Source organism: Eublepharis macularius, chromosome 8, assembly GCF_028583425.1.
Source record: "Eublepharis macularius isolate TG4126 chromosome 8, MPM_Emac_v1.0, whole genome shotgun sequence".
Classification (NCBI taxonomy): domain Eukaryota; kingdom Metazoa; phylum Chordata; class Lepidosauria; order Squamata; family Eublepharidae; genus Eublepharis; species Eublepharis macularius.
Genome location: NC_072797.1, coordinates 136725639 through 136749996, shown reverse-complemented (window position 1 = coordinate 136749996; position 24358 = coordinate 136725639). Strand labels below are relative to the sequence as shown.

The 24358-nt window shown below is 46.4% G+C and overlaps 1 protein-coding gene across 5 annotated transcripts in view; it reads right to left on the bottom strand.

Moving 5' to 3' along the window:
• Positions 1 to 2179: 2179 nt before the first annotated feature.
• The window catches only part of GNE (glucosamine (UDP-N-acetyl)-2-epimerase/N-acetylmannosamine kinase), a 59436-nt gene continuing 37257 nt past the window's right edge, over positions 2180 to 24358 (bottom strand). For all 5 annotated transcript variants that reach the window (XM_054986329.1, XM_054986333.1, XM_054986332.1 and 2 more), the window contains exons 5-12: positions 16861 to 17073; positions 15646 to 15733; positions 13983 to 14193; positions 13574 to 13703; positions 11272 to 11493; positions 9150 to 9332; positions 6562 to 6678; positions 2180 to 5708 (exon numbers count right to left, since the gene is read on the bottom strand). In XM_054986329.1, coding sequence (XP_054842304.1) covers positions 5473 to 5708; positions 6562 to 6678; positions 9150 to 9332; positions 11272 to 11493; positions 13574 to 13703; positions 13983 to 14193; positions 15646 to 15733; positions 16861 to 17073 — 1400 coding nt within the window. In that variant the 3' untranslated portion in view covers positions 2180 to 5472. The remainder of the gene's footprint in view (positions 5709 to 6561; positions 6679 to 9149; positions 9333 to 11271; positions 11494 to 13573; positions 13704 to 13982; positions 14194 to 15645; positions 15734 to 16860; positions 17074 to 24358) is intronic.

Here is a 24358-nt window from a genome sequence, read left to right as displayed (position 1 = left end):
CCGAAACCGTGGATGCTGTGTCCACCAGTTATGTCCCAAAGATGCCCTCGGGAACACTGGAAACGTGTACGTCGGGGCGAGAGGGCCCGTCTCTGGGCTTACCCTGCTGGGGTACGGTGTCCTGGTGGCTGAAGCCAAGGCCCGGATTTGATGAAAAACTGAACACGCTGGTGTGGCTACCCAGCCCCGGTGATTACTGGACTTTCCTGTCATTGGGAGGGAAGGTGCCCTCTGAACTGGACTGGCCAAGAAAGGTTGCGCACTCCCCAGTGGGCAAAAAGGTTGCACACTAAAGTGGGCCAAAAGGAAGATGGCGGGGAGAGGACTGCTAAAATGCTCCTATTAAATTTGCTGAAAAGGAATTTTCAGCAATCTCTTACTTAGCACTCAAACTGAGTTGCAGCAAACATTCAGGGAAACATCTTGTTCCCTTAAAAGGGAACCTATTAATGCAGATCCTGACATCTGAATAAGACTTCCATACAGTAGTAGCTGTTTCTATTTTTAAATCCAAGCACATCATTGCCCTCTGGGTGGTTATATTTGTCTCTGTTATTTAGTGGCACTTCAGGCAAAGTGTAACTGAACCAAGTCGGGGGTTTGATGAGCAGTGAGGGTCACAGAGAGGTGAGAGGGTCTCTAGCATTAACCTTCCCCCCCCCCCCCCATAATCATACCTTTCCACCCTCTTGATACAACTGGAACGTAAGAAAATCTCTGCTCAATCAGGCCAGTGGTCCATCTAGTCCAGAATCATCTTTCACCTTGGAGGGCCAGCAAATGGGATAGAGGCAGAGGCTTTCCCTTGATGTTGCCTCCTAGCACTGGGGTTAAGTGCCTGTGAATGTGGAGGGGCCCTTCAGTCCACCATGGCTAGTAGCCACTGACAGACCTCCACGAATGTGACTAACCTCCTTTTAAAGCTCTGTGCTTCTGGCTATCACTGCATCCTACAGTGAAGGTAGGGTACGCTCCAGAAACAGTGGCAATGAGACTAGTTTGGGGGAAGGCCGATTTCCTTGGAGAGCTAGGAAACCAGCTATAACAAGAGGTTGCTACACACACACACACCGCTGGGACTATGCAGGGAGAGAGGTGCCTTGCCTCTCTGACAAGCTGCAAGGTGTGGGTGAGATATCCGGTCCCTCAGTAAGCAGTCTCGTGCCAACTGTACATTAAAAACAAAATGTCTCTTGGGACACTTGATTGCACTATATAATACTTGTGGAAGAAATGTCTACTGTTGGGCTGATTCCTGCTGCTGTACTAATATTTGGTCTAACTGAGCTAATGTTGACTGCTCTTTTGATACAGGCCATTGGATTAACATTTGTCTTTGATACCTTATCAATATAGGTTTTAAAATGAGTAGTAATAGGCTTTAGTGATAATGAAGAGGAAAGATAAAGCCAAGTTATTACAGTAGATCTAGAATACTGCATATAACGGTGTTGGACTGGTAGAGTATCTGAGCATTTGCCTCCCCCCCCCTTTCGCAGGTATCTAGAAGCTTGGGCTTGACCCGAGGCACCAGCCAAAGGCCTCATTGCCTCTCAATCTGTGGCTTGCAGCTTGCGGCCTTTTGTGAGCCATCATGGCAGAACAAGTGCTGGCCCAGGCTGTGTTTGTAGCTGTCCCACTGAGTTGCATGTATTATTGTTTACATTTGTACTGTTGTCTTTTCAGCAGCTTTCTCCCACTCTGGAGGCTCAAAAGCAGGAAACAAATATTTAAACAAACAGAAAGACCAATTTAAGTTAATTTATTGGAAACAATGGCAGGACTAGAGGCAGGATGAAGGAGGGGAAAAGTCTGCAAAGTTATTTACTAAAATAGCTAAGGAGATTTTTAGCTAAGGACATTAAAGAATTTTCTCTGTGAATGAGATTGCTTTATCTCAAATAGACATTTAGAGCCCTTAAGCGCATCTCCCCTGACTCTCTGTTTTGGACTTAGATGCTGGCACAACTGCATATGTATTAAATAGGAAGGCCTGTTAATGGAAGACCCAAGGATACATCTAGCCGTAAAAGAAAGTTCATCCCAATGAGACCCTCATTCCCTGGTATGAAAGGAAATAGCAGCAAGATTTGTTATTCTGGTTGGAAAATCTGAATATATCCAAGCCACATGAAGCTTCTTTTGTTCCTCTTGGTGGCAAAAATCACAGAAACCTTCCTTCAATTCAGAAGTTGTTTTTAATAGTATGGCTCACAATGTTGCTGGACAAGGTTGACAGACGGACTTGAGATGGGAACCTTGAACACGGGTTTCCCTTTATTAAATTCTCAGATACCAGAAAGGTTATGGCCAGAAAAATAGCGGAGCATTTCAGTGGAGCTTACAATTAACTCTTAACTTTGATGCTGATAAACAGTGTACAAATCATAAGACTCAACTAGCATACCTTTATTTAAAAAACTATTACAACATTCACATTACAACTATTTTCAAATGTTATGAAATAAGCATCACGTTTCTTTGAGTCGTTTCCTTTTAGGAATTCTCTGTATGTCATGACAGTCTTCGTTCTAGTACCTGCCTTCTTCTCTGTCCAGGTTTCCATTTCTTTTTACTTCATGCCAGGTGGATGGGGGAAAGGGGTGCTAATGTTGGTTTTGTTTTTCTACAGTATTCTAAATTAGCAGTCTGCATACTGATGTTGAAAAATTAAACTTTAACATTAAAAAACTGAGTTCGTTCTTTGAAGAAAGAAATTAAGCAGGGGGAAAGTATGGGGCAGAGGTCAAACAAACTCAGAAGAGCGATTAAAAGAAAAGGATACAAATTTTGCCACGGGCGGAAAGAAATAAAAAGCTGGAGGAAAGAGACAGGCGTCTGGAAGAAAAACTGAATGGAAAAAGTTACAGAGCTGGAATTAAAAACATGGGCAATGAAACCCAAATAAGCCTTGAATTATTCTAGTCCCCAGCCACTGGCACAGTACATTCATTGACACAGTATGGTGGTAAGATTTCCAAAAGCCAGAACTCCACAAAGCCCCCAGGGAACGAGAAACGGAACTCGAAAGCAGTAAGGAGAATACGAAAAAAATTTAAATGAGATCAGAGAAGAAAATCTGGAGGCTTGTCAAAACAAATAGAAAAGAAAAAATTGCTTACATGGAGGATCATTCTATAAGCAGGATAGTACTTGTGAAGTGGGGACTAAAAAGTGCATAGAAACGGAATCCCTTATATTCTTACGAGCATAAATAAGCCTAGAAATAAGCTGGTTAAGTTAATGAACTTCCAAGTATGGGTTGCTGCACTTGGATGCTGTTTAGGGGGAGGGACTGACACAGCTCTGGGCATAAATGAGGAACACTTTTTAAACTTCTAGTACTGCTAAAAGGGGAGTAGCAAAGACAGCGGAGAATGCTTGTTTGTTTGAAGAATTTATGAAGACTACTTTTCTAACCTGGTTTACACTGCAATTCTAAAGAGAACTACGTTAGTAAATGGGCTTAGAAGGGGTGTGTGTGTGTGTGTGTGTGTGACTCTGCTTAAAGTTACACTTTTATTCCAGAGAATGCAGAAAGACAAGAAGAGAATAAAGAAGACCATATTGCCAAACAGTGTGTAAACGTGATATGGAAAAAAATATCTCACACAAAAAGATGGTTGGATGGAATGAAATCTCTCTTACTCCTGCGAATGTGCTAATAGTTTTTCCACAGAAGTAGAGCCATACCTGTTAGCCATACCTGGGGTGGGGGGTGGAGATACGGACCCAGACCCAGCATCCAGGCTCTTTCAAGCCTTTCCCCTTTCAACCTAACAGAAGGCCAGCACAGCCTCTGTTACCTCCAGTCATACCTTGGATCAGGGGGCTTTGCAAGCAAAACAATGGGTGGTGAAGCCTTCTTTTCCACTCATGGATATTTGGACCGGAATGAGAAAGATGTAGAAATTTTAGCCACAAACTCAAAAATAACATTGGCAGACATGGTACCTAGTTCTCATTAAGTTATCCCAGACAGACACAATTCAAGACAGATCTATTAAGAGTTCCTTCCCCCCCCACCCCCAAACCCCATTGTGGCAGACAAAATTATGAGAGGAAGACAACTGGAAACATTCTGAAAAGATAACAGCATTAACCTGTTAGATTTCTGTTGGTGTGTACATGCAGCACTCTAGCCCAGAAAATCCAAAAAGAAAATGAAAACTGGCTGCTCTAAGTTTGTACATTACAGATAAAATCCAACAGGAAGATATATATTATCATATGGAATTGTTTTTACAGTCTAGAATATATTCCTTCCTGCACACAATTGTGTGTGTGTGTATCATATTTTTATCATGAATATTTGGGAGGACTGCTAGTTGGAATCATGTCAGCTTTGAGGACATTGAGATGAAACACTTCACTTTTTTTAACCAGTCTCCTCATAGGTGATTATCACTAATGGCTTCCCATCTTATTCTTTTCAAATTTTGTTCATGTAACCATGTACCAGCTGCTCAGACCAACACTGGAGGACCTAGCAGAGAGGCCTGCCTTCATGGAATGTGTGGCTCTCTCTGCTGGCAAGTTTTGCGTATCGGCTGCTAAAACCTGCACTGCCTCTGAAGGACAGTTTAAGTGTGAGTTTTCACGTACATGTATATAAGCCAAGACTTCTCTGGCAGTCTGGATCAATGCAGATGAATACAACCACTTCTATTTCACTGCAGACAATGAAAAAAGATGAAAACAACTACAAATGAAACATAAAACAGTCTCTATAAGCAAAAATAAACCCACTGAGGACTTGCTCGAAAAAAACTAGGTAAGAACGTGTCCTTATCTCCAAATCAGAAGATAATTAAAAAAAATACAGATGACTGAGGCAGACTGACAATTCAGTCCACCTTCTTCTTCATCTTGTTCTAATAAGCTCTTGGAAGCGACCTTCATAAGTGCACCACATGTTGCTAGACTCTTCTTCCAAATTAGGGTTCTTATTTTACTTCAGCAATAAATAACTGGATAATCTCTGTGTTAATATAGTCTAATACTAACCTCCGCTTGATTACAGCTTCCTGTTTTGGTCTCCATAGAGGAAGGAATTGTTGCACACATTTACAAGAGAGGGTTCATTACTTGTTTAGATAATTTCCTCCTGTTGCAATGACTGGAAAACCCATATATAAAAGAAAGCAAGTTCGTGTGGATCATCTTTAGTTTTAAAGGTGTAGAATCCCAGCATCCACCAGGAATTGCTTAGTATGGCACACTTAATCCATAAAAGGCATACTGAATTACCTCTGAAGCATTTATTCACACCTCAGGTCATGAGGTGCAGAGATGAACATGAGAAGGGAATAGTTCATTTTTAAAAATCAGATAAAAGTGTTAAGGCATTGAAGTATTTGCTACCTTGCCTAAAAATCCATTTCCTTTTAATATGAAAAAGACAGCTCATGTTTTGTAGGAAACTGCTCTTCCCGAAGTGCCAACAAAGCTGCGTTAAATCTCCCATCTTGCCTAATATATCCTGCGTGTAGTATAATCTAGGACCATGCTAGCAGCCCCAAGCAAGGCAGGATCCACCAGGTCTGAGACAACCACGTCCACTGTCTGCACAGAGAACAAGGCCCGCTGATGGATCATATCTTTGACCACACCGACGTAGTGACTTGCCAAGACTCCAGAAAGGATCACAAGCGAGGGATTAATGGTGTGCAGAATGTTCACAACTCCAAGGCCCAGAGCAGTTCCCGCTGTGAGGAAAACAGGGAAGAGAATAAGGGAAAATAAAAGGCTATAAAAAACAACCATTTTTTCAGGAAGTCAAAAAACAGAGGTAATGTTGCCCTTGGGTCATTTATTTTGTCCCACTGTCATTTTTGGCCAGACATATTTTGCAGGTTCCTGAAGCGCTGTAAGAACTAGCTAAGCTCATTCCTCCCCACCCCACAGTCTACAGCACTTCTCCACCTTCTGCTAAATCCTTAGAGGGTGCTATGTGGAGAGAAGCTGTTCATGTGAACGAGCACTGAAGAGGGTTAATGAACACTGCTCCTTGCCCACTGGTATCTCTGCCATCAGGTAACTGGTATATATTAATTTAGTCCTAGGAGGTCATATAATCTGTTAAATTGTGGGCAGCGTTGATGTTCAGAGGATCTAGCAAGGAGCACAGGAAGCAGCTGTCAGGCTGCGCCTCAAGGGACAAGCCCCCCCCCCCCACATTTGTGTCACATTGGAGAACTGCCTGTAAAATGTCTGCACGCTGCTTTTACACAGAGCCAGCCTTTGCATATGTCCAGGGAACTAGGGACCCATTCTCCCTCAGAACAAAAAACAAGTGTTTCTATTGGCATTTTCTTGCATGCATCTTTTCTTGCCTTGTCTCTTCCCTTCCCCCTTCCCTTTGTTGCCTCCATAATGGCAAAACTTAAAATTTAAGTTCCTTGGAGCAAAGCGACTTCTCCTTACACTGTTTTTGTTGCTAATATTGCTCCGCAAAGTGCCATCAATCTGGATGATGCCCTATAAACAATGACAGCCACATCACAGCTTCATCATTAGATCGGATTCTAACAGAGTTTGGACTTATCTGAGCATTCTTACCTGTTCTAATGATGTGGTCGGCTTTCGGATTTCCCAGTTTAGCTGCCTGAATGAGATGTGCAGCAGTTACTGTCTCTTCCTTCTTTACAGACATCCCTTCCACGAACAATGAATCCTCTGTTTGGAACAAAGGAGGTTGGGGGAGGAAACAAGGTAGTGGGTGACCAAACAGTTAAAACTGAAAAAAATACCTCTCCAGGGAAGTCTTTAGTAAAAGGCGTTAAGATTTTTTATGATCTGAAGAGAAACCAGCAAACTATAGGCCCATCAGTCTGCTTAGTGTCATCAGCAAATTATACGCGTCTCACCTTGAGAAATTTAAAATTTGGCTTGAACGGGAAAATCTGATGGCTGATGAACAGGCAGGATTCAGAGAAGGTGGATGTACTACAGACCACTGCATGATCCTCCAGCACCTTATAGAGAAATACTCATCAACAAGAGTAGTATCTTTGTATGTCGCCTATATTGACCTAAAGGCAGCATTTGACTCTTATTTCCAGAGCTAAGCTCAGGGGTAAATTGGAGGCCACGAATATCGATCGCAGGCTACTCTTCCTGATCCGTGCCCTACATAAAAATACCTCCCTAAAGGTCAGGTACAGTAAGCTCGGGCATCTTTCAAATGCTGTTCCCACTTTGAGAGGTGTGAAACAGGGCTGCGTTTTAGCACCGGCTCTCTTCAACCTCTATGTGAATGACTTGGTCAAATCCCTAAGCAACCAGGCCTTTCACCCTCCGATCTCTATTATATGCAGACGATGCAGCCATCTTGTCAAGGACCCCAGTGGGGCTCAGAAGAGCCCTAAAGGCTCTAGTACAGCACTGCAAGGAAGACTCTCTTACCATAAATTATCAAAAAATAAAAATAATGGCTTTTGGTAAGAAACAGAAGTCTAGAACCTCGACCATCAATGGCCACTTGATTGAACAGGTACAAACCTTCAAATATATTTTGGTGCAGTATTTCATGTCTCTGGTTCAAAAAAAGCGCATATTGTCCACGCAGCAGATATTGGGCAAAAGTCAGCTCACAATATACTAAGATTTCTCCGAACAAAGGTCATATAGATCCAGAGGAGTTAGCCGTGTTAGCAAAAATAGAAAAATGTCCAGTAGCACCTTTAAGACTAACCAACTTTACTGTAGCATAAGCTTTTGAGAATCACAGTTCTTTTCTTCAGATGCACGGAGGGTAAGAAGGTTCTTCTTACCCTCCATGCATTTGACGAAGAGAACTGTGATTCTCAAAAGCTTATGCTACAATAAAGTTGGTTGGTCTTAAAGGTGCTACTGGACTCTTTTTGATTCCTGGAAGAATGAGCTTGGAATATGCTAGGCTACTTCTAGAAGATGGAAATCCGACAACTACAGCCTCAGTCACAAAATTTTGTGCAACAGCCTATGAAATCCATCAGATGCTCTCATTATTGGGGTTTATGTAAATACCAACCTTTTACATTACCGTTTTAATTAACTATTTTAATTATTTTAAAATTTTTATAGATTATTAATGATTTTTACTAATAAATTTAACCCTGTAATTTTGTAGTATTTCTTTTATGCTGGTCTTTGACTGTATAATAAATTTGAATTTCAATCTGAAAAAAAATCCATAAACAGACTGATACTTTGTATTGTCGAAGGCTTTCACGGCCGGAGAACGATGGTTGTTGCGGGTTTTCGGGGCTGTATTGCCGTGGTCTTGGCATTGTAGTTCCTGACGTTTCGCCAGCAGCTGTGGCTGGCATCTTCAGACACTGAGAGATCTCTGTCTTTTGGTGCTACACCTCTGAAGATGCCGGCCACAGACTGATACTTTGCTACTTTCAACCAGCTTTATAAAACAAAGGGAATTTAGGCTTGCAATTTTCACATAAATCTGATGCGAACCGTGTGAACACTGAGTGAACTGAATTGGATTAAAACAAATCAATGAGACGTAGCTAAATTATATCTTGAGGTCAGCATCTACATTAAGGGCAACTATAATTCTGTATTGTAAGATACATGAAAGAGTCAGGGAAGAAAGGCTTTACCACAAAAATGTGAAACTTGGAATTGGAAGCTTTTTAAACCTTTTTTTAAAAAAAGAAACACACAGAAAGTCTGCAAATCCCCATGATAAAATACAGGAGCAACCCCAGAGCAATCCCATTCAGTGAGTCTACTCAGGCTGCCGGGCCCCATCTATTTACTCCTCAGAGCCAGCGTACTTGTTCTACCGAGCATATCCCTCTGACATCTCATGGAGTGCAGCTGAGCTTCTTCTGAACTTAAAGAGTTTCCACTGCATAGTCCTGATCACAGTGCATGGCTGGTGTGTGTCTTCACTGGAGCATACTTCTAGACTGGCCTTTTGAACAGGCTTTCCTGAAATCCTCTGCACTAGCTTAGCCACTGGCAGTGCAGACAAATCAGAAAGGAGTGCTTCAGAAAGTCTTGCTACAGCTTTCTCAAGAGTACAACGTTCAATAACGTCTCTCAGGTTATTTAAACTGTACACCTGCTTTTTTTAAAAAAAAAAGGTTGGTTGCATTTTTATAACACCTCCTAGAAATAAATGTGAAAGACAAGACCAGGCCTACCATCATGCAATTTTTTAGCTTCTCTCTGCAAGGCTATTCCGGAAGCATATGCCTCTATACAGCCATGGCTCCCACAAAGACATTCAGGACCATCCAAAGCTACCATGATATGCCCAAGTTCAGCAGCACAAAAAGAACTTCCGTGGATCAATTCATTTTGGTGAATGATTCCTCCACCGATACCTGGAAGGACAGCAAAGTTAAAGATAAACAAAACAACCCCACCCAGCAAATGAGCCCGAGGTCTAAAAACATGGACAAGAAAGCATCTAAACCTTTGCCACAGATTTTGCCTCAGGTGGCCCTTCAGAAGTTGGACAGCAACCAGGGATGATGGGGTCTTCTCTGGAAGGCACCTCAGTTATAGAACAGCCTTCCCAGCGAGAGGTATTTACTAGACTTTATACCATTTTCATATTAAAACATCCACAACTGTTTGTAAAACATTAAAAGAATTAACAAAACTGATCCATATGAAGTAAGCCTTTGTATGACAACATATTTTGTAGTCTGCCTTGGAGAGATAATTAGAATAAATTTTTTAATAAAGTACTTTAACTGCTAAGAGCCAACAGAACATTAAAATAATTTCCCCCTTGCTCTTTAATGCACAAAAGATCAAGGCAATTTGCAGTTCTTCCCCTGGGCAACACAAGGAAATGCTGTTAACAAGATTTTTGCCCTTTGCAACATTTTTCTGTACTTCTTTGGACATATTTTCTGTTCATCCATACACAGGGGAAGGGGTACATTTTTAACCACTGTTCTCAGAAAGGTGCTCTCTTGAAAGGCACAACATATTCTAATGTGCAAGTCACTGTCATGCCCTACAGATAATAGCTAGGGTTTAATTCTTTGAGGCCAAGGAAGAACTTCTTTGCACATCACATAGTAAACAAATGCATGCTACGTCCAAACAGGAGGGATCATGGTCAAAACTTGGCTCCTTCAGCATACACACCAGCATAGCACATCTGGTGGTAGATGTTCATTTGAGACACGTGCCTATTAAGTGTTGAATGCCAGGTAAAAGCTTCTGTTTTGCGCACATACACCAAACACACTGAAGTGACCCCTAAGCTCACCTTCAGGCAGATTCTTGGATTCGTAACCCTTCAGAACTCTACTGATCCTATTTTGCCCCTCTGATATGGTTCAGAATTCTTTATTTTTAAAATTTTACTTCATTTATACCCCACTTCCTCCCCCAATGGGAACCCAGGCAGCTTACTTCATTTTCCTCTCCATTTTTTCCTCACAACAAATGCTGTGAGGTAGGTTAGGCTGAGTGTATGTAACTGGGACAAGGTCACCCAGTAAGCCTCCATGGCATAGTGGAGAATCGAACCTGGGTTGCCCAGATCCTAATTGGTTACTCTAGCCACTCCACCACACTGGCACTCAAAACTATCGTGCTTGACTTTTTGTACTCCGTTTATTTCTTAGCCAATCTTCATGAACAGTAATTAGGAAGAACAAAATCTGAGTCCAATAGCACCTTAAAGACCAACAACATTTTCCAGGGCATAAGCTTTTGTCAGTCAAAGCTCACAAATCAGAATGAAGCTCCATCAGCGCTTATATCTAGGTCAGAGGTGGGAGGGGTGTTACAAAAAAGGCCCAGCTGGAATCAGGATGCAGAGGTACTATGCAGAGGTACTATGCAACTACAAAGGTGAGGTGGAGGTCTTGTTTAATTTATCTTGATCCTCATTTCCTGTGCTCGAAGAAGTTCAGAACACAGTAAAAACAATGTTCAGAGTTTATTACCATTCCTTCCTTATTACTATTGAATGAACCAGACCCTCGGTGATCTCTCTCCTGTGCATGCTGATGGTGCTAATAAACAATAATAATAATTAAAAACTAATAATCTGACATCCACTACAATAGATGCTTGTGGCTACTTGAATTACTACTACATAAGTCTCCAGACTCAATACTTTGTGCAGCTGAATTTTTTAAGGGGCACAGCAAACCGTCAGATTCAGATTATAACTACTAGCATGCAACGTATTTTTGAAAAAACTCATTCTTTTAAGTCAGGAACTACACCAAATGTAAGTGGCTCCTTAAGACTGCAACAGTCTAACTCTGAGCTGGATTGCAAGGATGTAGATACCTGTCCCAGTGATGAGTGTTACAAAGTTTTCCACTCCTTTTCCATGTCCAAATTTTCTCTCTGCCAAAGCAGCACAGTTGCCATCATTGTCCACCCATACTGGCAGGTGCAGGGTGTCCGATATCGGAGTTCGCAGATCAACAGCGCTCCATTCCTGAATAAGTTTTGTGGAATGAAGAACAACACCTTCTCGGGGATTGACTCGGCCACCTGTAGAAATGCCTAAGCCCCAATGAACATAACAAGAAAGAAAAAAACTCATCAAGACCTGGTCATTCTGCAACACTGTTCTTCTAAAGAAAGCCATGGAAAGAATCACATCTTTTTAACTTTTGAACAAGAACAACAAAATAACCTAATACAGTCATCAGTACTCAACCACAACAAATCATGGGCTGATCTACATATTCAGGAGAATGAGGTGATGAAGGGCTAAGGTGGGAGAACAGCTGGTAATGCTTCAGACTGCAGGGGAGGAGTTTCCAGCTCCCCTTACATTAATAATTCCTTGAAAAGAGTGGAGTAGTCCACAGCACATGAATCACTCTCTTTTCTTTTCATTATATGCTTTCTTATGGAGAAGAAAGAAAAATATGGGCGGGGGGGGCCTAGTTTGAAATGGTACAGCTCATTCTACTATTTCAGAATTCCGCAAGTGCAGACCAAGGCTCAGAATGGGTCCCTTTTCCTTCCTTATTACCATCAAGTAGACCAGACCCTCAGTGATCTCTCCCCTCATAAAGAGGGAAGATTGGGGGGGGGGCTGCCTCCCTAGCACTGTGAATGGCTGCAGGTTCTGAGGTCTGGCTTGCGGTTCTCATGTTCCAGCAGCTTAGCCCAGAGTTGGCTATGCATGTGGATCAGACTGAAAGAGAGAAATCCTGTGCCCAGATCCTGTTGAGTGGGGGTTTCTCTCTCATCCACGGTTCTTGCCCAAGGGCAGACACAGCCAGCTTGCCACTGTGCCAGAAAGAAAGCATGATGATCCAGATGCAGTCATTTAACACTGGGGAAACTCAGTTGAGACATGTTTTTTTTATCTTTGTACTGACACGTTAAAAGACACCAGCACAAATATCCTACTATATAAAAGGCTAAGTGTATTTAAGACAACTCACTTCCTACCAGAGGGTGCTGCTGTGAAGGGAAGCCCAAATGAGGCAACCAGATCTCCAGAAAGTGTGTTGCGGCAGGAAGCCCAGACCGGGATCAGAAGTATAGCAGGTGGCAGTGCCTGCCCCCGCCTTCACCCAGCTGGGATCAGGAGTGGAGCATGAGGCAACAACGCTCATCCCCCTTCACCCAGCCTGGATAAGGCGCAAAGCAGGAGGCAATGACCGCCCTCAACTTCACCCAGCAGGGATCAGGAGTGGAGCAGGTGACAATGCCCACCCCCTTCACACAGCTAGGATCAGGAATGGAGCATAAGGCAATGCCTACCCTCCTTCACCCAGCCTGGATCAAGTGCAGAGATGGAGGCAATGCCCGCCCCCTGTTCAACCTGCCGGAATCAGGGTCGGAGCAGGCGGCAATGCCCCCCCCCCCCAATTCACCCAACTGGAATCAGGAACAGAGTAGGAGGCAATGCCCGTTCCTTCTTCACCTAGACAGGAACTGGAACAGAGCAGGTGGCACCCCACTTCACCCGGCCAGGACAGGCGCGAAGCAGGCTACAAGGCCCTGCCCTTCACTCGCTCAGGATCAAGAGTGGAGCAGGCGGCAATGCCCACCCCTCCTTCACTCAGCCGGGATCAGGAGGTGAGGACGTGGCCATGCCCGCCCCCGCCCCCCCCCCCGCCTTCATCCGGCTGAAATCAGTGATGGAGGAGCAGGGAATGCCCGCCTGCCCGCCCTCCCCTTTACAGAGCCCACTGTATTTTTTCCCACAATGGGCTTTGTTGCTAGTTTAATATAACACAAGAGAAAGAGAAGAGACATTGCAAGGAACTTATGAGAGGCTGGCATCACCTGCCTCATCACAGCCCTTTGTACCTCAGTGGCATTTCTGATTTAGCTTCAAGAGGTAATCCAATCATACCCAGCACTTGAAATGCTTCTGTGCCATTAGCAAATTGCTATGAAAAAATACCTGGCCTGGAATTACAGAACCACGCACCAGCATTAAGGTATGCCAATGCATTCTGCAGTTGATGATCATAAATATGCATCACTTTAGGTATTTCCTAAGCCTGTTGCTTTACCAAAAATAGTTCCAACGCTGTTATCTAAAATGTACAATGTTATACAGCATACATTTTTAGTGATTTTGCGAGGGGGAAAATATAGTGCTCATTAAACTTACCCACACCCAGAATTCTGCAATTCAGATTTACTGCTTCTGAGGCAGCCTCTACACACATCTTAAGGATCAATTTTATTCTGTCCTCATAGGTTTTGGGGTTCAGTTGGCTATATTTCTTAACTATTTCACCCTAAGTGAGAGGAAAAACTATTAGGCCTCTGGACTTTTCCAATCACCCTCCTCCTCTATATTAAAAGTGGTTCTCCCCACAGGCTATGTCAAAGAATAAGAGAATACACATGATAGTGAGTGCTATGCAAGGAGAGAGCATGCGTGCAAGTGGGAGGGAGGGAAAGAGACCGACCAACCGACACCCCCTGTCTTCCTTGGTCTTTGTTGTTAAAAATTAAAAAGTCTGCACTACAGTTCCCAGAAGATTCCTAATCCTTGTGTTACAGTTCATATTTACCTTCATGCTGACTATTGCTACCCGGAGGTTTGTTCCACCCAGATCCACTGCCAACGCACTCTGGGTTTCCAAGATATGGTCAATATCTTGGGAGATGTTTTCCTTGACAGGAGGGAAGCAGAATTTCTTCTGTAGGGGTTCTCCAAGGTCAATAGACTTGAGGAACTTTAGGATTCTTGGAACAGCATTTCCATCTCCATATATCTTTGAACTACAACATCAGAGGGTAGTAACTGCAGTGTGTGAAAAAAACTTAGCATACAATCTACGGCACTCAAGCTTGTATTCTAGATACTTGCCAGCACAAAGCTATATCAGAAAACACATCATATGCATTTGTTAGGGATTTCTAAACAGGAATGACTTAAAGGCTTATGCACACAGGGAACATTTGGAATGTGTGTATCAGCACAAATGGTTAAGTGGTCGGGCTCTGAATCAGCACTCTGCTGGTTCAAATCCCACTACTGTCATGAACTCTGCAGGTGGTCTTGGGTAAGCCACTCCGCTCAACCCCAGCTGTATTGTGGAGATAACAGCAACACTGACTTTGATCACTGCTCTGAGTGGCACACTAATCTGTCTAGAAGAGAGGTATATAAGCACAGTTCTTATTATGCTTATGTACTTAATTTTGACAGGACTGTGTCCTGGGTTATTTCCATTTGGCTGTCTAGGAGTATGAGGAAAAAGTATCTATTTAAGAAGACTTTAAAATGAAGGGGCGGGGGGGAGGATTTCATACCTGAAATATTAAACTATATTACTTTGCAAAACTAACTAAGAAAAGAAACAAGATCTCATTATTATTTCCACAGCATTCATTCATATTAGACATGTTACACAAAAATAAGGGCTACAATCCTATGTGTACTGGTTGGGGAGCACACCCATTAACACAGCATTTATAAAGCTGGTGGAACATGCCACGAAGTTTTTGTAGGTTTCACAAAACCTTTCCCAGCATCAGTGTCCATAAAAGAGCTACTCTGTGATAGTCAACTGGTAGACTGTGGGAAGGCAAACAACTGACACTGTACTGCCAGAATTAGGCCATTTGCTTTCAATTTAATCAAGGAAGCCACAGTGGATCACAGACACAATGGCAAAGGTGAAATGTGGACCAGAGAGTGAGTTCCACCCAATACAATGAGACTGTGAATGTGGCAGAGGATCCTGGCTCTCCTTTAATCACTACAGTACATTGGTTGTAGTCCCCTGTGCAAGCACCGAGTCATTACTGACCCATAGGGGGACGTCGCATCACGATGTTTTCTTGGCAGACTTTTATTACGGGGTGGTTTGCCATTGCCTTCCCCAGTCACCTACACTTTACCCCCAGGAAACTGGGTACTCATTTTACTGATCTCAGAAGGATGGAAGGCTGAGTCAACCTTGAGCCGGTTACTTGAACCTGGCTTCTGCCAGGATTAAACCCAGGTCCAGAGCAGAGCTTGGGCTGCAGTACTGCAGCTTCCCACTCTGTGCCACAGGGCTCCTGTACATTGTACATTGGTTTAGCAATACCATAATCTAGCCTAGAGCACTCCTATTGTGAGTGGATGCTGGGGGCAGGGGGGGGGGGGAGAGAGAGAGTTTGTGAACATGCAAGAATATTATCTCTGCTGCAGTGATTTCTATAGCAATTTCTATCGCTACTTACCAAGGATATTGTTTGCCAAACTGGAGATGCAAGGCTTGCAGTATTTTGTCTTGGGTGTCAGCATTACGAACATGAAGGACATTTTCCCCTTGAGAAAGAAGCAAACGAAACCTCCATAACATAAAGTATGCTAGGTCTCCAAGAAATGACATTACAGGAATAAGCCTGCCATGAAAAGTACTCGCCTTTGAATGCCAAAGATGTTTCCAGCGAGCATCAACCAAGATTGGCTTAGCGTGGGAAGGGCCTCTTGCCGCACCAGCACTACAAATGCTGACACTGCACTGGGCAGTGGGCAGAAATTACACCGGCAATCCAGGCAGATATGCTGGTCTCATTCATCAGGACAACTGGGGTCTTTTTAAAAAAATACTTGTTGGCAATGGTCAGTGGGTATGTATTGAGATTAAAATTCACCCCTGGCATGGAGTTTGGAAAACTGTACATGGTCCTTATAGGCATGGTAAAAGCCATCTTAAATCTTTTAAACATTTTACTGTGGTGCAGTGGTCAGCTAAATATGGCTTATGGCAGTGTTGAGGATTCAATTCCATTTGGCCCTAAGCTAGATGGACTTCACAGAACTCGCCTTAAGGGCTGCTACCCAGCAGAATGTACTTTATTAAGGGAGTGGAACAAATAGGATTTCTTAACAAAATGGCTTGGAAAGAAGGAGGAAGAAAAAGGGGAGAGCAAATAGAAGAACTGTTTTTCCTCCCTCTGTCCTCCCTTTTCACATCCCCTCCTCTTACCCACTCACATTTCTCAATTAGCTTCAGGAATAGTCGGAGAGGTAACAGCAACACTCATAAGTCTGGGGATTGAATAGGGTGCACATGTGACCTAGGTTCCTGGCATTTGGATCTAAGAACTGTCAAGGGATGTTCTCTCCCTCTCTCAGAATCCTACCTCTACCTTCCTCTCCCCTTCTTCCCAGCCCCCACTCACGCGCTTCCCTTCTAGATATTAAAAAATCTAGATGTGCCGTGGGTACTGTTAGTTGTCCTGGGCATTTTAAAGGAAAGGCTGGATGGAAGTTCTTAAAATAAGCACAACTAATTCAGAAAGGCAACCTACAGCATTTATGAGGCCCATCAAGATATAGATAGGCCTGCCAACAAAGGACTAATTGCACGCGACTGGCAAAGTGGAGTCTACTTCAGAAAAGTTTTATCCATTTCTAAGGGGCCACTGAAGTGGTGAGTTATACATTACCTGTTTCTCTCCCTATCTGGCGTGTTCCCAGATTGATGACAGGGGTTCCAAACGCCCCAACTTCTCGCACACCACAACTGCTGTTTCCAATCACACAACCAGCATGAGCCACAAGCTGAATGAACTGGTCAAATGGAACATGCTTTACTGCTCGAAAATTTGGGTGATGCTCAACACCCTTCTTCCTCATTACACGAACCATTTCTTTGCTCCCTGTGGGAAAAGTAACAATTGACTACCTGAGGGCAAAACCCCCTGAAATTTGGTAACGGCTCACAGTAATTCTGCACAGCAGTTTGCCATTAAGAGGCAACTAGTGGGGAATCTGGACAGATATTTCTTTATCTTATGGTCCTAGGGTATTATTTGCTGTAGTTGTATTGACATTTTGTAGTCCTTGGAGCTTATGGGGTTGATATCAATTGTATATTTTGTTTGTTTATTTAATAGTAAATCTGCTACAGGCAACGGCTAATTGCAATAAACTCATTACTACTTGAAGAGTATAATCATGACCACAAAGAAGCTGCTACTTGCAAAGCCCTGCCGTAACAGTGTACAGATGGTCCACCTTACCACTTTAGGGCAAGTGGCAGTATTAATGGAAGGGAACAGAAAGATCCACTAAATTCAGTTAGGTTTTTCTGGATTTTAATAATATGTTAATTAGACAATTTTCACTACTAAAGCAAAACTGACTAACCCAATGGCTCTATCACACAGAGCTTTAGTCATACAGCAACCACATTTTCAATATTAATAACATTGAAATAATCATAGGAAATAAGGATCATCAGTTAATCAAATGTGCTCTGCCCTGCCCCTGCCCAGGGCAAGTGGCAGTATTAATGGAAGGGAAAACAGGGTTAACATACCTGTAACTTATGTTCATCGAGTTCTTCTGTGCTGACACACATGGGACTGCGCAGGCGCAGGCCAGCCGCCGGAGAATTTTCTAGAGCTTCTATGGCTCCGAAGGGGCCGTCTGTTGCGCGCCTCAGCGACCGTTTTCCCGCCCAAACGGTCACGTGATCCTCCAGCGACCAACGGCCCCTTCCCTCAGTTCTCCTTTGCCGCCACTTGACCAATACACTTCAGCCATAACACCTTAAAGACACCAATTTCCGTTACAGCCATCACCTTGTCGTGCATTGGAATTCACAGCGGGGTAGGAGGGAGGGTTGTGTGTCAGCACAGAAGAACTCGATGAACATAAGTTACAGGTATGTTAACCCTGTTTTCATCTTCGTTCTTCTGTGCCTCCACACATGGGAGTGTACCAAGCTTCACGCAATAAGGAAGGCGGGGTGAAGTCCAACACAATTTTATTGAACAACAAGAACAACAACAAACAGATATGCATATATACATCTATGTAAACTGTGCAGTGATACATCAGTACCGAATATTCACACATATATACACCCCAATATACACTCTATCACTCAAGGGTACCTAGCAGGTACGCCAAGAAAAATTTTTCCCAAGACTCCCTCAGGAAAAAAGGGAGTGCAGTACAGCCTTGGCCACCGACACATCCTGTTCGGCATTTACATCTATGGCATAATGCCTGACAAAGGTATCTGCAGAGGACCACGTGGCCGCTTTGCAAATGTTAGCCAGGGGCACACCCCTGAGCAGCGCCGAGGAGAATGCCTGGGACCGCGTAGAATGGGCCCTGACATGAAGCGGGCAAGCTAACCCTGCCAGGGAATAGGCCTTGGCAATGGCCGCTACAATCCACCTAGACAGGGTCTGTGAAGAAGCCCTGTTACCCTTGTCCTTGGCCCCAAAACACACAAACAGGTGAGGGCTCGACCGGAATCTCTTCGTCCTATCCAGACAATAGGCTATGGCCCTCTTCAAGTCTAGGGAATGGAGGGCCTTTTCCCCCTTAGAGGAAGGGTGAGGAAAAAATGCAGGTAAGGAAATATCCTGTGAGAGGTGGAAAGCGGACACCACCTTGGGCAGAAAACCCAGGCAGGGACGCAGGACCACCTTGTTGGGATGAAACACAAGGAAAGGAGGGTCAGACCGCAGCGCAGACAGCTCACTGACCCTTCTGGCCGACGTCACAGCCACCAAGAATGCCACCTTGTAAGACAAGACATCCAAGGGGCAGGTAGCCATAGTTTCAAATGGGGGCAACATTAGACGTGAAAGCACCAGGGACAGCGACCACTGAGGCACTGGCGTCGACACAGGTGGGTAAAGGTTGAACATGCCCTTAAGGAACTGGCGGGACTGTGGGTGAGAAAACACCGTAACACCCTCAACTCGGGTGTGAGCAGCAGATATAGCTGCCAGGTGGACCTTGAGGGTGGAAACCTTCAAGCCCAAGCCTTGCAAGTGGCACAAGTACTCGAATACAACCCCTAAAGGGCTGCTGTCAGGCACCACTCCTTTAGCAAGTGCCCAAAGTTCAAACCTGCGCCACTTGGCCGCATAAGCGCGCCTAGTGGATGGTCGACGGGCGTTCAGGAGGACCCTCTGTACTTCGTCAGTAAAAACTACAGGGGAGGAACGATCCGCCAAGCCGTCAGGTGCAGCTTCCTGGGGTCGTGGTGGACTAGGCTCCCGTTTAGGAGAAGGTCTTGCCGAGGGGGCAGACTGACATATGTCCGCTGGGACATCCGCAGGCCACCAGGATGCAGTCCGTCCCGTCCTCCTCTACCTTGCACAGGACCCTGGGGATCAAGGGGAATGGAGGAAACATGTAGTGCAAGCCCTGCGTCCACGTAAACTGGAAGGCATCCCCAATAGAGAGGGGGGTCGCTCCCTGCCCTGGAACAGAACGTGTGGGCCTTGGTGGTTGCCGCAGTGGCGAACACGTCTATCACTGGATGACCCCACATCTGAAAGATCGGCCCAATGCACTCTACGTTCAGTTCCCACTCGTGGTCCAGCAAAGGGACCCTGCTGAGGGCATCTGCTTGGGCATTGTCTGACCCAGCCACGTGTATAGCACGGAGCGACACGCCGTTCCTGATAGCCCACTGCCAAGTGAGCGTGGCTTCCCGGCACAGGGCCATGGACACTGTGCCCCCCTGCTGATTCACGTAGTACATGGCAGTCGTGTTGTCCGTCTGCACCAACACCTGACGATTTCTCAGCAGTGCTGTAAGGGACACAAGTGCGAAACGAATGGCTCTTAGTTCAAGCACATTGATATGGAGGGTCTTTTCCCTCTCAGACCAGACATCTTGCACAGACACATCACCACAGTAAGCCCCCCATCCCAACAGAGAGGCATCAGTGGTAACCGTGACGTCATGGTGCTGATACCCAAAGGGAGTCCCTTTAAACAAGTTGTCGTCAGACAGCCACCAGTCCAAGGAGGAGAGGATGACCCTCGGGATAGAGAAATTGAGGGACGGAGGGTGCAGCAGAGCATCGTACCTCCGCACAAACCAGTTCTGGAGAGGGCGCATACGCAGCCTAGCAAAGGGCACCACAGAGGTGGCCGCTGCCATATGCCCTAGTAAGCACTGGATAGTGCGCACAGACTGGAAACGGTTCCTTTTAAACATGGACACCAGACCCCTTAGGGACCGAGCCCTCTCCAAGGGGAGCAGAGCCTTACCCTCCACAGAGTCTAATAGTGCACCAATGTATGACACCTTGCAGTTGGGCACCAGTCTGGATTTTTCAAAGTTCACCAGGAGCCCCAGGCGTTGGCAAGTGCTAAGTACCAAACCAATGTCCTGCACCAGCCTAGACTCCGATTCAGCCACGATGAGCCAGTCATCGAGGTACGGAAAGATGGTACAGCCCTCTTCCCGAAGGAAGGAGACCACAGGGGCCACACATTTCGTGAACACTCGTGGGGCAGTGGACAGGCCGAAGGGGAGCACCTTATACCGGAAAACCCTTTGCCGGTAAACGAAGCTCAGGTATTTCCTGTGCTCCTCCCGTATTCCCACATGAAAATATGCGTCCTTCAAGTCAAGGACCGCAAACCAATCCCCCTGTTTCAGCAAGGCGATCACAGCCGCCAATGTAACCATTTTGAATTTGGTCACCTTGAGGAAGGCATTAAGGCCCCTCAGATCTAAAATGGGACGTAAGCCCCCATCCTTCTTGGGGACCAGGAAGAACCTAGAGAAGACCCCTTTACAGAGTCCTCATAGGGCAATTCTTCCACAGCACCCTTGGCCAAGAGCGACACAATCTCCGCATCCAGCTTGGCCATAGTATTATTGACAGCTGTCAGGGGTGAACTGCACCTAGGCAGCTCAACGAACTCCAGCCCGTATCCCATTTCAACAATTGTTAAGACCCATGAGTCAGATGTTATTGACTCCCACTCAGAAAGGAGTGGACTCAGTCTGTCCGAGAAGTTCGGGGATACGGCTGGCGCGACCCATCAGTACTGCCTCCCGGCGCCCTGCTGATCTCTCTGCTGGGCCGGTGGCTGCGACGGACGAGGTTTAAAAGGCCGATGCCTCCTCTGCTGCTGTGCAGGAGGGTATGACCGCTGCTGGTAAGCTGGATACTGGTGGTAGCCCGGCCGCTGCTGCTGGTATCTGCCCTGGAAGTGGTAAGGGCCGGACCGGGGAGCATACCGTGGCCTGGAGGTGGGCTTGTCCGCAGGAGCCAGCCCCAAGGACCGCGCCGTCTGCCGGTCCTCCTTCTTTTTCTTCAGGGTCTCGTCGGTCGATTTGGAGAACAGCGAGTCCCCTTCAAATGGCATGCTCTCCACCCTGGAACGCACCTCTTGGGACAGGGCCGTAGACCGCAACCAGGAGTGGCGCCTGAGGACCACCGCCGAAGCCATTCCCCGAGCAGCAGTGTCAGCAGTGTGGCTCCCAGCATTCATCTGCTGCTTAGACAGCCTGACAGCCTCTGTCTGCAACAGGGAGACGACAGCCTTCTGCTCAGGTGGGAGGTCTCGAGTGTAGGATGCCAACTTCTCCCAGAGATAGAGCTGGTAACCAGCCATGATGGTCTGGTAGTTGGCGATCCTCAGGCCCAACGAAGCCACCGTGTACTGGCGCCTGCCAAGCGCATCAAGCTTCCTGCTTTCTTTATCGGCCGGCACAGATGTGTGGCCCGATCGTTTGGGGTTGAATTCCTCGGTAACAAGAGAGGAAGGTGGAGGGTGCTTCACCAACGCCTGCCAGGTGCCCTGTTTGATTTTATACAGCTGCTCTATTCGCTTGGGCGTCGGAGGCTGGTCACAGGGCACCTTCCACACCCTATCCACGATTTCCTCAATACCCTCAAGCATGGGGAAACCGAGGTACGCTGGGTTGTCCCCATAAATCCTCTTGAGGAGCTTGTCCTTGGTTTGGGGGGCCGCCGAAGAGATGTCCATCTCTAAGGCCTGAGCCATTCGTGCCATCTGGTCAGAGTAAATCCGTAGGTCTTCATACGGTGAACCAGTAGCAGGCACCACATCATCAGCGGGCGATGGCTCAGACCAGGACTCCGACTGGTAGTCCCCCAGGCTTTCGACGTCCCCCTCGTCGGAACCGAGCCGGGATCCCTCACCGTGGACCGGAGGTGGAAACCATGCCTGTGATGTTGAAGGCCTCGGCTCCGATGCGGAGAAACCCGTAGGCGCCCCTTCCCACTGACAGTGGTACGACGGGGGAAGGTAGGAGGCCTGGCGATGTCGGGACGCAGTGGACCGGATGGATCGGACACTGTCCCCAGACCGACGCCTCTCGCGACCGACAGCAGGGGTAGATCGACTCCGATGCGGAGAGGGGTTCGGTTCTGACCTCGGCGAACGATGGGCGGGAGATGGCCGACTCAGATGTGGTCGTGGGCTCGGCTCCGGTCCCGAGGAAAACTCTGCCCGAACAGTCTCGAACGCCATCGGATCCGGCACCGGTTCGGAGATCTCCTCTGGTTCAGGGGAACCCAGATGAGGGGAAGGCGTGTGCGGGAGCACGATGACCTCCTCCTGCGAGCGGGACGCGGGGACCGGCGATGCTTGGTCTTCTTCTTCTTTTTAGCTGGTTCCGAAGAAGAAGACCTCGGAACCGACACGCTCCTCGACTTCGAAGGGGACCTCTGCTTCGACCTCTTTGCCTTGATCGGGATCGAACCGGTCGTCGGTTCCGACCGGGGACTCGGTACCAGGATCCTCGGTTCCGAAGCTGGTCTCGGATCCGACCTGGTAGATGACGCGCTCCGGGGCGGCCGCGCTGGAGAGGCCGCTCTCGACGCCGAGGCACTCGGGGGACGCGGTTTCGGTCTCGACCCCGTGGAGGCCACTGAGCCAGCTCTTGATTGCCGTTCGGCAGAGGGGCTAGGGCCGGCCTTGGGCGGAGGTAACGGGGCACCTTCAGACATAACCTTCTGCCACAGCGAGGAATTTAGTCGGGCCTTGCGATCCTGCCAGGCCTTGTTGGTGAAACCCTGGCAGATCCTACAGGCCGACACATTGTGGGTCTCCCCCAAGCAAAAAAGGCACAGATCATGGCCATTGGATTTGGCCATCTTAGTGTGGCATTGCAGGCAATGCTTGAAGAGAGCCGTAGAGGCCATCTTCAGGGGCACGCGAGAGAAGGGTCAAAACAGTCCGAGTCGTATTACCGAGTCCACGTCAAAGTCCAAAGCGAAATCCGAAGAATAGTCGAGGTCAGAAGTCCGAAGTCAAAAAAGCCAAGATCAATCAGTCAGAAGAAAAGCACGAAGCACAAAGCACAGAGCACAAGCTCACGTTCTCTCCAAGCGACGGCAAGAAGAGAACTGAGGGAAGGGGCCGTTGGTCGCTGGAGGATCACGTGACCGTTTGGGCGGGAAAACGGTCGCTGAGGCGCGCGACAGACGGCCCCTTCGGAGCCATAGAAGCTCTAGAAAATTCTCCGGCGGCTGGCCTGTGCCTGCGCAGTCCCATGTGTGGAGGCACAGAAGAACGAAGATGAACAGAAAGATCCACTAAATTCAGTTAGGTTTTTCTGGATTTTAATAATATGTTAATTAGACAATTTTCACTACTAAAGCAAAACTGACTAACCCAATGGCTCTATCACACAGAGCTTTAGTCATACAGCAACCACATTTTCAATATTAATAACATTGAAATAATCATAGGAAATAAGGATCATCAGTTAATCAAATGTGCTCTGCCCTGCCCCTGCCCAGAGGAATCTGCAGCAATCAAAGCCCACCCAACTGGAAATGGCATGGGGACAGCACCCATGCTTGGCAAAAGCCTTCCCTCCCAAGTCACAGAGCCAGTCTACATAGTAGGCCAACAAGCAGGCCTGATGCCTGGGAACCCCGGAGCAGAGCTGGCTCCTGACACTTCAGGGTGATCAGCTGAGTGGGAAGGAGGCACCTGAGGATACTGGCTGTCAGAAGTCCAGCAATGGCTAGAGGTCTCAAGCTGGCCTGCCAGAGAGGAGTGAGTGAGTTGCGTATGCACTCAAAGGTACAGCAGCTGAGGGGGAAGAGCTTGTCTTCTGGGCAGTGCTGGTTAACTGAGAGCATTCTGGATAACAAAGTGCTAGATAACAAAGCTTATACTATATCACAACCAAAA